Source organism: Sminthopsis crassicaudata, chromosome X (genome assembly GCF_048593235.1).
Source record: "Sminthopsis crassicaudata isolate SCR6 chromosome X, ASM4859323v1, whole genome shotgun sequence".
In the NCBI taxonomy this organism is placed as follows: domain Eukaryota; kingdom Metazoa; phylum Chordata; class Mammalia; order Dasyuromorphia; family Dasyuridae; genus Sminthopsis; species Sminthopsis crassicaudata.
This window is the reverse complement of record NC_133623.1, coordinates 39,969,781-39,982,771: the sequence shown is the minus strand read 5'-3', so window position 1 is coordinate 39,982,771 and position 12,991 is coordinate 39,969,781. Positions and strand designations below refer to the sequence as shown.

The 12,991-nt window shown below is 42.3% G+C and overlaps 1 protein-coding gene across 1 annotated transcript in view; it reads right to left on the bottom strand.

The window, feature by feature from the left end:
• MCF2 (MCF.2 cell line derived transforming sequence) overlaps positions 1–12,991 on the bottom strand; it is a 105,020-nt gene that overhangs the window by 32,201 nt on the left and 59,828 nt on the right. The window contains exons 9-13 of the mRNA XM_074278371.1: positions 12,638–12,752; positions 10,489–10,608; positions 9,841–10,032; positions 5,644–5,835; positions 4,440–4,619 (exon numbers count right to left, since the gene is read on the bottom strand). Coding sequence (XP_074134472.1) covers positions 4,440–4,619; positions 5,644–5,835; positions 9,841–10,032; positions 10,489–10,608; positions 12,638–12,752 — 799 coding nt within the window. The remainder of the gene's footprint in view (positions 1–4,439; positions 4,620–5,643; positions 5,836–9,840; positions 10,033–10,488; positions 10,609–12,637; positions 12,753–12,991) is intronic.

Below are 12,991 nucleotides of genomic sequence, written 5' to 3'. Positions count from 1 at the left end.
TATTTAAAACCTCACTATTTTTATATAAACAATTCTACCAGTTTTGAATCTAGAAAGAGTAAAGTACCAGAACACTTTTAAGTGTCTGAATATCAACTATTCAGGGAATAAGCAATATATACACAAATGGCATCAATAATTCATTAAATAGCTATTTACTATCTAAAATAAGATGTAACTTGGCACAATAGAGAGTCGTTGGCCTCAGAATCAAGAAGAAATGAATTCAAGTCTCACTCTGACACATTTGGGATGTGTGGCCCTGGATAAGTTATTTAATTTTTGTTTTTGTTTTTGGTGAGGCAATTGGGGTTACATGACTTAACAGGTAGTAAGTGTTAAGCGTCTGAGGCCGGATTTGAACTCAGGCTCTCCTGATTTCAGGGCCAGTGCTCTATCCACTGCGCTATTTAGCCACTCTGGATAAACCACTTAAAGTCTTGGTGGGCCCCAAGAAGGCCTCTAAGACTTCAGAGCAGGAACCAACCTGCATGGGTAAAGGGAGTTTCTTCACTGAAAATTCCCTCTACTAATGAAACCACAAATCTAGTCCTCTCAAAATGTGCTAGTCACTGAAGGTGAGATGATGACACATTAAGACAGAGTCCCTGCTCTCAAGAAAATTACAGTTAAGTGGCGGAAGATATTGAGACAAATAACCTGAAATACAAAGTAGTCTATAGAAATACACTGAAGTGGGAGCCTCAAAAGTAGGCATGATAAAAGGCAGAATCAGGGATTGCTACATGGAGAAGGTAGCGTTTGAGCTGAGCTATGGAAGGACAGGGGCAGCTCCAAGAGGGAACCAGGATTCACATGTCACATCACCATTGTCTCCAGAATTTATTGTCTATTGTTTAATTAGAAGGAAACATCATGTACATTTCCTTACTCTCGGCCTGAACATCATTGAAAAAATAGAAGTCAGTATGGCTGGTGTGTGGAATATGGAAATGTTTTGATCACAAACACAAATAATGGCGCAAATCATTTAGAAAAGTGCAGTATGTAGCCTTCTTTGTGGTAGATACTGAAGGTTACCTTTAATCAAACCGAAGATATTATACTGCTTCTTCTATTCCACCCCAGCCAAATCTGAGCTCTATATTTCTGGCTCCCCCTTAACACTTGACATATGTTCCCTTTTTCACTTGTTAAGAGAAAGCCTAGTCTTATGGATAGTATACTGAACTTGAAGCACAGGACATAGATTCAAATTCTTCCTCTGACACATGCTAGCTAAATAACCCTGGGCACATTAATTTAGAGCCTCTCTGAGCCTGAGGTAACTCTCAAAGACTTATCTCCCAAGCTATGGATAGCTAGCACTCTGCACAAAATCATAGATTACTCACATAGGTATTTCCTATATTCAAATTTGCCTCACAGATAATTGTGCCCCGTTTATTCCCTTCGATTTGTTCTGTTCATCCCCAAAGGCTGAAACCAGGAGCAATGGGTCAAAATCAAAATGAGGCAAATCAAAGCTTAATGTCAGACAAGTAACTTCCTAACAAAGCACACTGTGCTGCCTGGGGAAATGACAGATGCCTCCTTATTAAAAGGCCTCAAGCAAATGTACAATGGCCTATCATGGGGAATATTCCACTGTTTTAGCCAACTTGGCTTGCTTGATATACCTTGTAGCAACATTATACATGGTCAACCTTCCTGCCCTCTTCTTCTTCGTAGGCACTCCCTTCAAGGCTCAAGCACTGCCTCTTACAAGAAGCCTCTCTTGATTGTCTCAGCTGTTAGTGTTACTCTTTATTGTGTATGCATTTTATGTTTCATAAGTGGTGTACATGTTGTTTCTTTTTTAGTTGTTTTTATTCTGAACTTAAAGACTTGAATAATGGATATCTCCATAAATATAGAATAAAAAGGATGGTACATGAAATAGCATATTTCTATTATATGTAGTTTCTTTTGAAAAAAATATATGTTTTTATATATATATACATATATATATGTATATATGTTTTTATATATATACATACATACATATATATATATATATAATTTCAACCTATAGCTTTCAGAGGTTACCTGATTTTCTGGACATATTTCTGGACTTACCTCTCTACATTTAAAAAAAATGCTTCAGTGACCTTCTTTTAGTTTTTGTTAACCTTATCTTTATAAGCAGTCACTCTCCAACTTCCCATTAGAAAAAGAAAGCCGACTCCTGTAAGATGTAGGAAAAGTTTCCTCCTCTCTCCCCTTAATTTCTCTCAGGAAAATAAGAGCTCCTTGAGTAAAACCTGTTATCATATCTGTCTCTGTATCCCAAGTGGCTATCATGGTGTCTGGTACCCAGGAAGCTTTTTATTAATGCTCCCTGAATTGAAAGAAATAGTGGGTATTCTTTTGGCGTTAGGGATTACACTCAATGGCTGCTGAGGCATCTGATAGCACAGAAATTTTGTGATTTGAAGCTCCCCTCCTAAACTGTTACCTCCATGAGAACAGAGACCATCATCATATTCCACTTTGTAAGTGATGGATGACCCAAAAGACTATATCAATGATTTCCTTTAACTCTTCCATCCTATTCTACTGGATATATGCTTCTAAGGTATAAATCAGACTACAGTCTGACCTACTTTCTATGGAAACTTTTCCTAAGTTAACTAACCGCTAACAAAGAAAGGATTGGGGAGAGGAGGTAAAGGCAGACCACTGCCAACAGAATTCAGAAAAGCTTTGTTCACTTATGAAATAAAAATGCCTTGAGATCCTAGGTAGGGATTAAAATTTCTAATTAAGTCAAGCACACTATTATGAAAATAAGATGGAAGAGGAGAAAAGCAAGAAAATAAAAGGCCAAATGACCAACAGGTATTTCCCAAAGCTGAGGGAGGAACCTCAGGAAGGCTAAATCTGAAAGAGACAGACAGACACAGATACAGAGAGACACAGAGATGGGGATATAGCCAGAGACACGAAAAAACACAGTGATATAGACAGAGACAAAGAGAGACAGAGTTAAAAAGACAGAGAGAATGAAAGGGACAGTCCAAGGCTGGTCAATTAGCTTTACAAGAGCCTCAGAATTGAAATGGTTACATCTCAGCTGTGAAAGCAAAGGACAGAAAACAGGGGTCCAAAGGCTCAGCCACTGAAGCCCAAGCAAATCCTTTCCAGGATATGGAGCTGCCAATTCAATTACCAGCAACATTTATCAGACATCTCTTGTGCTGGTGTCAGCAATGCCAACAGCTTCCCAGCAGCCTGTGCAAACTACAGAAAGGTTTTTTTTTGGCTTTCTTGGTTTTTTTCCAGACAAAAAGTAAAGAATCGCAGTTTATTTTACTCCCTGGACGTTTTCTGGCAGGTGGAGGGGTGAAGAAGGGGTAGAGAGGGCCATGGAAGAAGGTCCCTGGTTAATATAGCCCTGGACTAATGAATTTATTTTAGGCTCATTTGCCAAGGCCATGCCTTGAAATTTGGAAGCAAGAAATCTTTGTAGTGGAGAGAGAGATCCTTGAACTGGGAATCATAGGGCCTGAATTACTAGTCGGGGCTCTGTGTGATCTTGGGCCAATCGTTTCTGTTGGACCTCAGTTTCAAATGTAAATATGAAAAAACTAAGTCTGCTCAATTCACTGGGCTCTGCTGGAAAGAGCGAATGAGACTAAATGGGACCATACTTGGTAAACTCTAAGGTACTAGGTACCCATTAGGGACTATCCCAATTGTCAATCTGCTTTGGGCCAATGACAACCTTGCAATTTCTGGTGGAATTGCATGTTGCTCACTTTCAAACACTCTCCATTCCAGGGAAACTGTCTGGATTCTCTAGTCTATGTAAAGCGTATATTGTACAAAAGCTATCACTTCCATGTTCCTGAAAATTAGGTCTCTCATAAGGCATCCCCAAACAACATTAGCTTTTTCTTTTTAACAGTTTATAGTAAACATAACACCGAGATCTTTTTCTGGCAAACTACTTCTACTTCTGCCATCCTCTACTTATAAACTTAATTTTTAGAACTGACATTTAAGATCACATTTATTCATATTGAATGTCTTCTTAACAGAGTCATGCTAACACGCTAGCTTATTGAGCTCTTTTTTGCTCCTGAGTCAATCACCCATCGTGTTATTAATGCCTCCCCTCTTGGTCCCATGTGCAAATTTGATATTCTAATCATTTTATATGCAGATGGTATTCAGTTACTTTTCTTTAGCAGAGGGCCAACTCACTGTGGGCAAGGACTATCTTTGTAAACCCAATGCCGAGCACAAGACAGAGCTCAGAGCAGATGCTTAATACATATTTGAGAATGAGTGAATCAAATTGAATATACCAACTATTTAAATAAACCTAAGGAGTTCCATGTTTCGGGATTAGAGAATGAATGAATGAATTACATAAACATTTTATAAGGCAAAGAAGGTATTTGTGCTAAGAAGCTAACAAGACAAAAAGAAGCAATTTTACCATGTCTGGGTGAAAACAGTGGCGATTTGGATCTGCCTGGGAGTTCCGGCCGGGGTGCCACAAGTTGGATGGGCCGGGAATGTTTATCTGTCAGCTTCCGGAAACAAGTCTGCCGGTTCTGGAACATGCTGCGAATACTTTCTAGCTTGACCTGGACAGCCTGGATCTGAGCCTGCAGAGCACAAAATGAGATGCCAGATCAAGGACTGGATGGAAATCATCAGCGAAATGAAGGCCCCCAAAACCCCATCACCTCCCCCAAAGAATCGAACAGCACGAACCAAAAGGAGGAATTTCAATTGAGGGCTTAAGATACAGCAAGTTGGAAACCTTGAGGAAAGTAATGTAAAGCAGATTAAAGTGGTAAAGCCTTGTCATGGCTACAAAGCCACAGCTCTAACACCTCCACCAGGATGCCAGTGACCCTAAGGAGGTTGGTGCAGACTTAGCAAGGGGGGGGGGGGGACCAGGCTCGTCTAAGAAGTCTTAGCCCTTAATTTCAGACAAAAAAAAAAAAAAAAAAAAAAAAAGTTTTCCCTTCCCATGCTGGGAGAATCAATGTACCTCCGGAATACCAGCAGTTGAGACTCCTTTCCAAGTAGGATCAAGGCATTGATTAAATAAAATATCTAGATCTCAGTTTTCCAATCCATAAAATGAAGGAGAGAAGTAGACTAGATGGCTCCCCCATCCCTTCTAGCTCCAGGTCAGTTTTAGAAATGGGAAAGGTGAGCTCTGAGCAGCATTTGAAGTATATACACAACAGCCCCGCCCAATCTCAATCCTGGGCCACAAAGGGATAAACAGCTTTCTTTTTGCCTTGGTGCAACTGGCAGCTTCTGCACCTACTAAGAAAGGCGTCAGCTGCCCACATTCAGGCCTTAGATACTTTTTCCTTCAATTTGGAGTATCCCTTGGCTGTCCCTGCCACGCCTCTCAGAATGAAGGGGCCAGGTTGCCATCCGCTCCTGTGAGATCAGTTTCCCTAACTATGTTTCTGAGCCTACGTGTGACCATGGGCAAGTCACTCCAATCTACACAGGTTTCAGCTTCCTCATCTATAAAATGAAGGGAGCAGGCTTAATGGCCTCCAAGTCCCAGCTCCACAGCGATGCTCCTATTGAAGATGGCAGCCTTAGAGCAGCCTGGCCAGTGCCCGCTCTGCCAGATCTATGGTCTGACTGCACATACCATACCTTGAGTTCGGGAGTCAAAATGACCTCAAATTCCCGCTGTAGGACACGAGGATCATACTTTAAATTGGGGAGAGTCACATCAAGGAACTTCTCGATGTCATAAAGAGCTCTCTGAGCACCTTCTTTTGCCTGGCATTTATCCATCGGCTGATTAGCAAGGAGATAGGCCCCCTCATCACAGCACAGGAGAGCCTGGCAGGGAGAAGTGAAGCAACATTGAACATATCCATCCATTAAGGCAATAAGGAAAATGAACACGGCAATGAGCGACATTTTTGCTCCGTGTTGCATAAATTAAATAATAATGGAAATAAAAGCTACCTGGCCAAAAAAAAAAAAAAAAAAAAAAAAAAGCCAAGTCTTTATGTAAATGATGCGGAGCGATAGAAGATAGCAATGAAGGCTTCCTTCCAAGGATTGGATGCAGCCTCACAAGTAACAAAGCTCTTGGTCAGCCCGCTCCTGGATAATGGTCAGCACTGCAGCAGCACCCCCTGGAGGGACAGCGCCCCCAGTGCACTGGGAAATGGAGACCAAACCCATAAGGTGGTGTGAGGATTCTAAATGCCTTTGATCTCAAAAACAACATCTATTGGTCAAGACCTTCTTGTGTACAAGGCACGGTACTAGGTGTGGAGGGAGCCATAAAGTTTAGATAAGGCGTGGTCCCTCCCTTCATGTAGCTTACAGTCTAGCCCAGGAGTGGGGGCTTGGGTAGCACAAATAGCTAGAATATGTAATATTGGATGTCAATTAATGACAACCAATGGAAAACACTTCTGAAACCTTCAAGTACCATCTAAATGCTAGTTATTATTATTGTGAAGGACTACACCTGTGATCTCACCACTACAGGAGACTCCCACTCCCAACAGAGAATCTAGCACCCTCTTTTGCCTGGCATGTGTCCACTTAAGACTCCTGTATGCTGGTCTCGCAGTTGAGTGACTTGCCCAGGGTTACATAGCCAGTAGGGGCCAGAGGCTCCAGATGAGCCCGACTCCCAGGCTGATGACTAAGAGTCAACAAACTATGACCTACTTCCTACTTTTCGTAGAGTCCATTCTTCAAACTGTGATACTGAACTGCCTCTTATTATCTATTATTAGAAAGTGTGAAATAACTCGGGGTACTGGGGGGAAGGTCTTCATCACAAGGGAGACTGAGGAAGATATAACGTAGGGTGATACGTTTCACCTGGCCTTTAAAGAGGGTTGTGACTTCAACAAGCCAAGAGTGCGGATAGGCCATTCCAGGCCCAGCAAAGAGCAGATTATGAGAATCCAAGACCTGGTCAAGGGGTGAAATGCTCTCCCGTTGAGCTGGAAAGAAGAGTTATGAAGGGGAGAAACAGGCAAACAGGGCTAGCAAGGTTGGGTGAAGCAAGAGTGAGGAGAGCTTTGAAGAGCGTGACCTGAACCAGCTCAGTGGACCAGGGATAACTTCTGGACCGAAGTCTGGCATGACGGGACCTATGTGGGAGTAGTCTACAGGATGCTTTGCTGGGAAGGAGAGAGGAGAAACAAGATTGCCAATATAATCAACATAATATAAATGATAAAAATGGACAGCATGATCAATGGAGGGGGGAGCTGCAAGCAGACAGGAGGGATGACCTTAAGGAGAAAGAGCCAGGATACACAAAAGGCACAGGATAACAAAGCAGAATTGGATGTGGGGGAGGGATGGACATTGCAGATTAAGAAAATGCAGATGGAGAAATCTGAGGGTCGGGGAGCATTTGGGGGAAAAAAAAAGTGACATTGTCCTAAGTACTACAGACCACACGGACAGAAAGCAGCAACAGATCACAAGGCTGGCAAAGAGACATGATAGAGTGGTGATGGGGGCTTTCAATTATCTGAACATCTGCTAGAGTCCTCCCTCTGCCAAAAAGAGTTAGCTAATCATTTCTTAGCTTGCCTTAATGATCATTTCATCCTTTAGAAGGTGAAGGAAGCAATAAGGGGAATTGCTGTTCCGGACTAGATTCCCACAAAGAGAAACTGGTTGCTGAAGGAGAAATGATGGAAAATGTGGAGGTGAGATGGGGGTGTGGAGGAGGTGGCCACGCCAGCTTAGGATTCGTGACAGAAATGGATAGGAAAGATGGGACAGCATAGTCCCAGACTGAGATGCAGCCTAGATTTGGAGAGGGCAGATTTCAAAGGGCTTGAAGAAATCTCTCAGACTTAACTGTGTAGAGAGTTGTTGGAAAACCCCAAGGCCTCATATAAATGGGAATTATTTTTATTGTTGCTATCATTAGGATCCCAGGAACTGCAACACTAGAAAGTCATTCCACCTGGGAGGGCTTGAAAGTTCTCAACTCCCTTCAGAGGGTATGGAAAGATACCTAACAGATAGGCTGCAGCAAGGCATCCAGAACTAAAGAGGACAAATATTGCACGGATTTTCTCAGAAATGCAAGAGTTAAGAATGAAAACTATATGCTAGTGAAACTGACTGCAACATAAAGCATTTTATTAGAGATGGCCAGCAAACATGTGGAAAAGGAAGCAGTGAACACAGGAGCTGACATGGCTTCATGAAAAAGTCATGCCAGACTAACCACATTTCCTCCGATACCCAGGCTGTCACACTAGTAGATCTGAAGAAGGCTGTAGACACAGTTGGTCAGTATTTCATCAGAGCGTCTGATAAAGTCTCTTCTGTTATCTTGGTGGACAAAACGGAGCAATGTTAACTAGCAAAGAGTACAGTCTGAGAACTAACTGAAGGACCACATACAAAAAGGAACCATTCGTGAGATAACGTCAGCTTAGAAAGAGGTCTCCAAGGGAGTGGAGTGTCTCCAGCTGTCTGGGCTTGATCTCATGTGGATTCATATTTTTTAACCAACCAGTTGGACAGAGGCATCCTTGGCAAGCTCATCAGATTTCCAGCTGAGACAAAGCCAGGCAGAATAACCACCACAATGAATGATAAGAGAAGAGGTACAAAACAATCTCAACAGGCTAGAATGATGAATTTACTCTAATAATCAATGTTTATTGATTATTAATTGATTGTTTAATAAGGTGGAACAACAGGAATTGATGTAAAGTTACATGCCAGGGGTCAAAAAAGCAACTTCATAGGAGAAGATAGGAGAGTTATAGCTAGAAAAGAGCTTTTGCAAAGTTTTGGTGGAGTGATAACTCAACACGAGATTGCATTCAAAAGGGCGGAACATCCAGGACTAAGGGATGAAAGTCCTTCCGTATCTGGGCCAGATGTGACCACGTCTGGGGTACTGCACTGAGATCTGGGTGTCACATGTTAGGAAGGACATTGCTAAACAGCACAGCATCTTACGAAGAGCAACTAGGCTAGTGATAAAACTTGACATCATGGTCTGTGAGGACTCATTGAAGGAACTAGAAAAATTTTGTCTAGAAAAGGGATCATTCCACTTGTCCTCAGAGTAACTTGCAGTGGGTTCAAGTTACAGAGAGAAAAATGAACAGCTTGGTGTCAGGGAAAATGCCCTAACAAGTAGAGCTGTCCCAAACTGGAATAGGCTATCTTGGGAAGAAGAGAGTGCCCCTTCCCTAGACATCTTCAAGTAGAATCTGGGTGACCGCTCGGGATGTATGTAGTAGAGAGGATTCCTGGCCAAGTACAGAGGAGGCCACAGTCTCCTCATCCATAAAATGAGGGGATTGAAGTGGATGGTTCCATCTAGGGTCTCTCTTCTCTAAAGCTCCATTTCTACAATCCCCTGAAACCTCAAAGATAGTTATCATGTACTTTCCCTACGTGTTCTCATCTCTAGGCTAACCAATCCCAGTTCTTATAACGAATCCTCATACGGCATGGACTCAAGGCCCTTTGCCATCTGTGTTGGGGTTGGACTGGATAGTCTCCAATGTCTCTTCTAAATCTGGGATTCTAGAATTCTAAATCTAGAAACTTTGTTTTAGATACATTCAGTTGGGTAGTCATATAAGGAGTCTGGAAGAATGAGTTATCTCCCTCCAATTAGGATGTATATGCCTCGAGGGCAGAAAATAGCTTTGTCTTTGCATTTCTAGCCTCACTGATTAGCACAGACTAATCACTTAATAACTAATTTTTCATTCATGCATTCACTTTGCAGCTTTGAGAGTCACTGGCACACAGGAGGGAGTTGAGCTCACAAAGGTAAATGAGTTTGCTATCAGGGATGACCCCATTTCTCAGAATGCCCACTACCTGGCGCAGCCGATTCTGGAGTTCCAAGGTCTTGTTGAGCTTCTTCTCTTTGGCTTTCAGCTCTTCGGACAATACATCCGTTTGGTGTCTTAACTCGTTGCATCTCTGGCAGATTAAGTCGACGGCATAGTGGTGATTGGCTGCAAGCTGATGCCCTTGCAGTATCACAAGCTGGGCCTTCCCAATCAACTCCTGAGATGGAGTAAGAAGCAGTAATTCTCAAGTCCCAGTTCTCAACTGTGATTAACGTCCTTGCCCCTCTCATCACACTACCAACGAGGAAATGGAGCACCTGGGATAACACTGATCTGTTGCCCATCCTTCCCAAACACCCAAGCTCATTAGAAAGCTATTCTCTTTATTAGGATCACTTTCACAGATTGTATTGGCACAGCTGTCGCCCATTAGAGGAAACAGTCCACTCCACTCCTCTAGGAGCTTCCTGCCATAGCTCTATTAACCAATTGGCCATTTTCCCCCAAAGTCATAAAAATCAGCTATCCTTCTGCAGTTGGACACAGGGTGGCCTTAGCTAATTCTGTTGAAGCGTGCCATGAGAAAAGAACAGCTGCTCAGTCCCACTCCAAACACCTATTCCATTTCACTAACAGAAAAAGGGGAGGGAGAGTACTGAAGATAAAACTTTACCTTAGACATCTCATCCAAGGTGGCCAATTCTGTGAGCTTTTGCTTTACATCCGCCACATTGTCTCCAGTACTGGGTATGGCGGCATGCTGTTCCATTAAGAATTCGACAGCATCCTTCAGCTAAAGACATAGAGGGAAGAGTTACCTGGCATGGACAAATTTAAAAGGCACTCTTCTTTCTAATTAAGTCTCCTAGAAAAACATGATGTTTTTAAATATTGAGAAGGAAAAAAAGCTGCCCAAAAGGAAGAAAGCTTTTGTAACTATAACCATAATAATAAATAACAGATGTCACTTCACGGTCCTTTCTATACATTATCTCCTGTGATCCTCCCAAATAAGCCCCTGAGGGAGATACTACTATACCCATTTACATCTATGAGCCAACTGAGGCTCTGAAAAATGACATCACCTGCTCAGGGTCACCCACTTTGCAAATATTGAAGTCAGGATTCAAACTCAGTTCTTCCCAACTCCACGTCAGAATCCTATCAGATGTGGCCGGGCATAGAGAAGATGAAATGCTATAAAAACTGTTTCAATGGACACACTCCCTGCCTTGAATTACTTTTCACTCCAGGACAGATGACAGCAATGATATGAATAAACACTGATGAGGTAGGAAGTTAAAAAAGGCATGATAATATCAGTTCATCACATCTATAGAGAACCCTGCTGTTTGGCGTAGCCTCCCTAGAACTTTCCCCCTTTCTCCTTTTTCTGCTCCCTAAGGCCAAGCAAGATAACGCTAATTCCATTTCCAGCTTCCTGAGATGGAAGGATACTGGAGGTGGAGTCAGAGACCCTGAGACTCAGTCCAATCTCTGGTACCTGTTAAGTCTGTGCCCCCATGTCATTCTAGGCCAACATGGGTGGCACCATCTGGAGTCTTCTTCATGTAAAGCTATGCTTCTACAACCCTTTGAAACCCTGAAGACATCACATACCTTCCCCTAAGTCTTCTCTTCTTCAGGCTATCCATCCCCCATTCCTACAACCAATCCTCACATGGCGCAGACTTAAGGCCTGCCGCCACCTAAGCTTTCCTCTTGTGGATATCTTCCAGATTACTTATGGCCCTCTTAAAATGTGATATCCAGAATTGATTGAGCACAATCCCTCAGATGTGGTAGTGTTAGGATTACAAGGTGAGAACTCAGGTTGTCTAAACAATTCTCTAGCTCAGAATTCACACCTTTGGTTTGGGCCTTTAAAGGGAGTTTATACCTTTGGACTTCTGGGGGGGGAGGAGTTTACATGTTTAAAGGAGTTTGCACCTTTAGAGGGAGCAAGTTCATTGGCTGTGGGAGTTCTCACAGGCCCATTCTCTGGGAGGATAAAAGAGGCAACATTGAGCCTGGAGACAAGTCTGGCTGGGAGATTGAGTTTAGATGGCAGTCTGGAAGGATAACTTAGAGACAATCGGACCTCTACAATTTGGGCCCAACGTGGGGCAAGGACTTTTGCTTATCCTGACAAGGACTTATTCTGAGCCCTTCAGAAGAGCTAGCCCGGACCTTGACATGGTAGGAATAAAGACTGTGGGATTATCACCTCTCCATTTCTAAAAGCTGGGTCCCTTGAAATGAAGCCGCAGAGCACGAGCTTTTCTGGCTACTTCATCATACTGTTGCCTCCCATAGAGCTTCCAATCCACTAACAGCTATGAACCACCCCCACCTTTTATTTATTTATTTTTTGAGGTTGATAATTCCTTGAGTTAGGCTATTCATAGTAGAACAAAGATAGAGTATTAGACTTAGATCCAGGAATATCTACATTCAAATTCCCCACAGATTTTTTAAAAGCCTCAGGGCAAGGTTCTTGACCTCTCTGACATTACAATAGCATGTACCACACCAAGTGGTCTCACAGAAAGGAAGAAGATCTACTGATAGTTCTCTACAAACTTTTATGTATTATAAAATGTCACCCATTACTAATTATTCAACCTTTTTTGGAAACACCTAATTGTTTTCAAATATCTCTTTATTGACTACTGGGATAGAGAAAAAATTTTTTAAAAGCACTGAACCCCTATATTTGCTTATAAATTTGGGGAAAACTATGAATAAGATGTTGTGATAGCAAAATTATCTCCTTGAAAATGCCTCAAATCTCCCTAGCAAAGAGCAATGAATTAACATACCTCTAGAAAATTTTGTTCAAATCTCCAAAGCTGTACATACTGATCCATCTTGAGTTGGTGCTTATCCCAAAATTCATCAAAGGCTGCTTCCATATCATGCAATTGAGCAAGTAATCTAGACAAAGCAAAATCCAAAGATGATTGTATGTGTGTGTGTGTGTGTGTGTGTGTGTGTGTGTGTGTGTGAGAGAGAGAGAGAGAGAGAGAGAGAGAGAGAGAGAGAGAGAGAGAGACAGAGAGAGAGAGAGAGAGACAGAGACAGAGATAGAGACATTCATTTTCCAGAGAAAGAATTTTGTGTGGCAACTGTGAAAAATAAGCAAAGCTCCAACCCATGATGCCCCAGAGAGATAG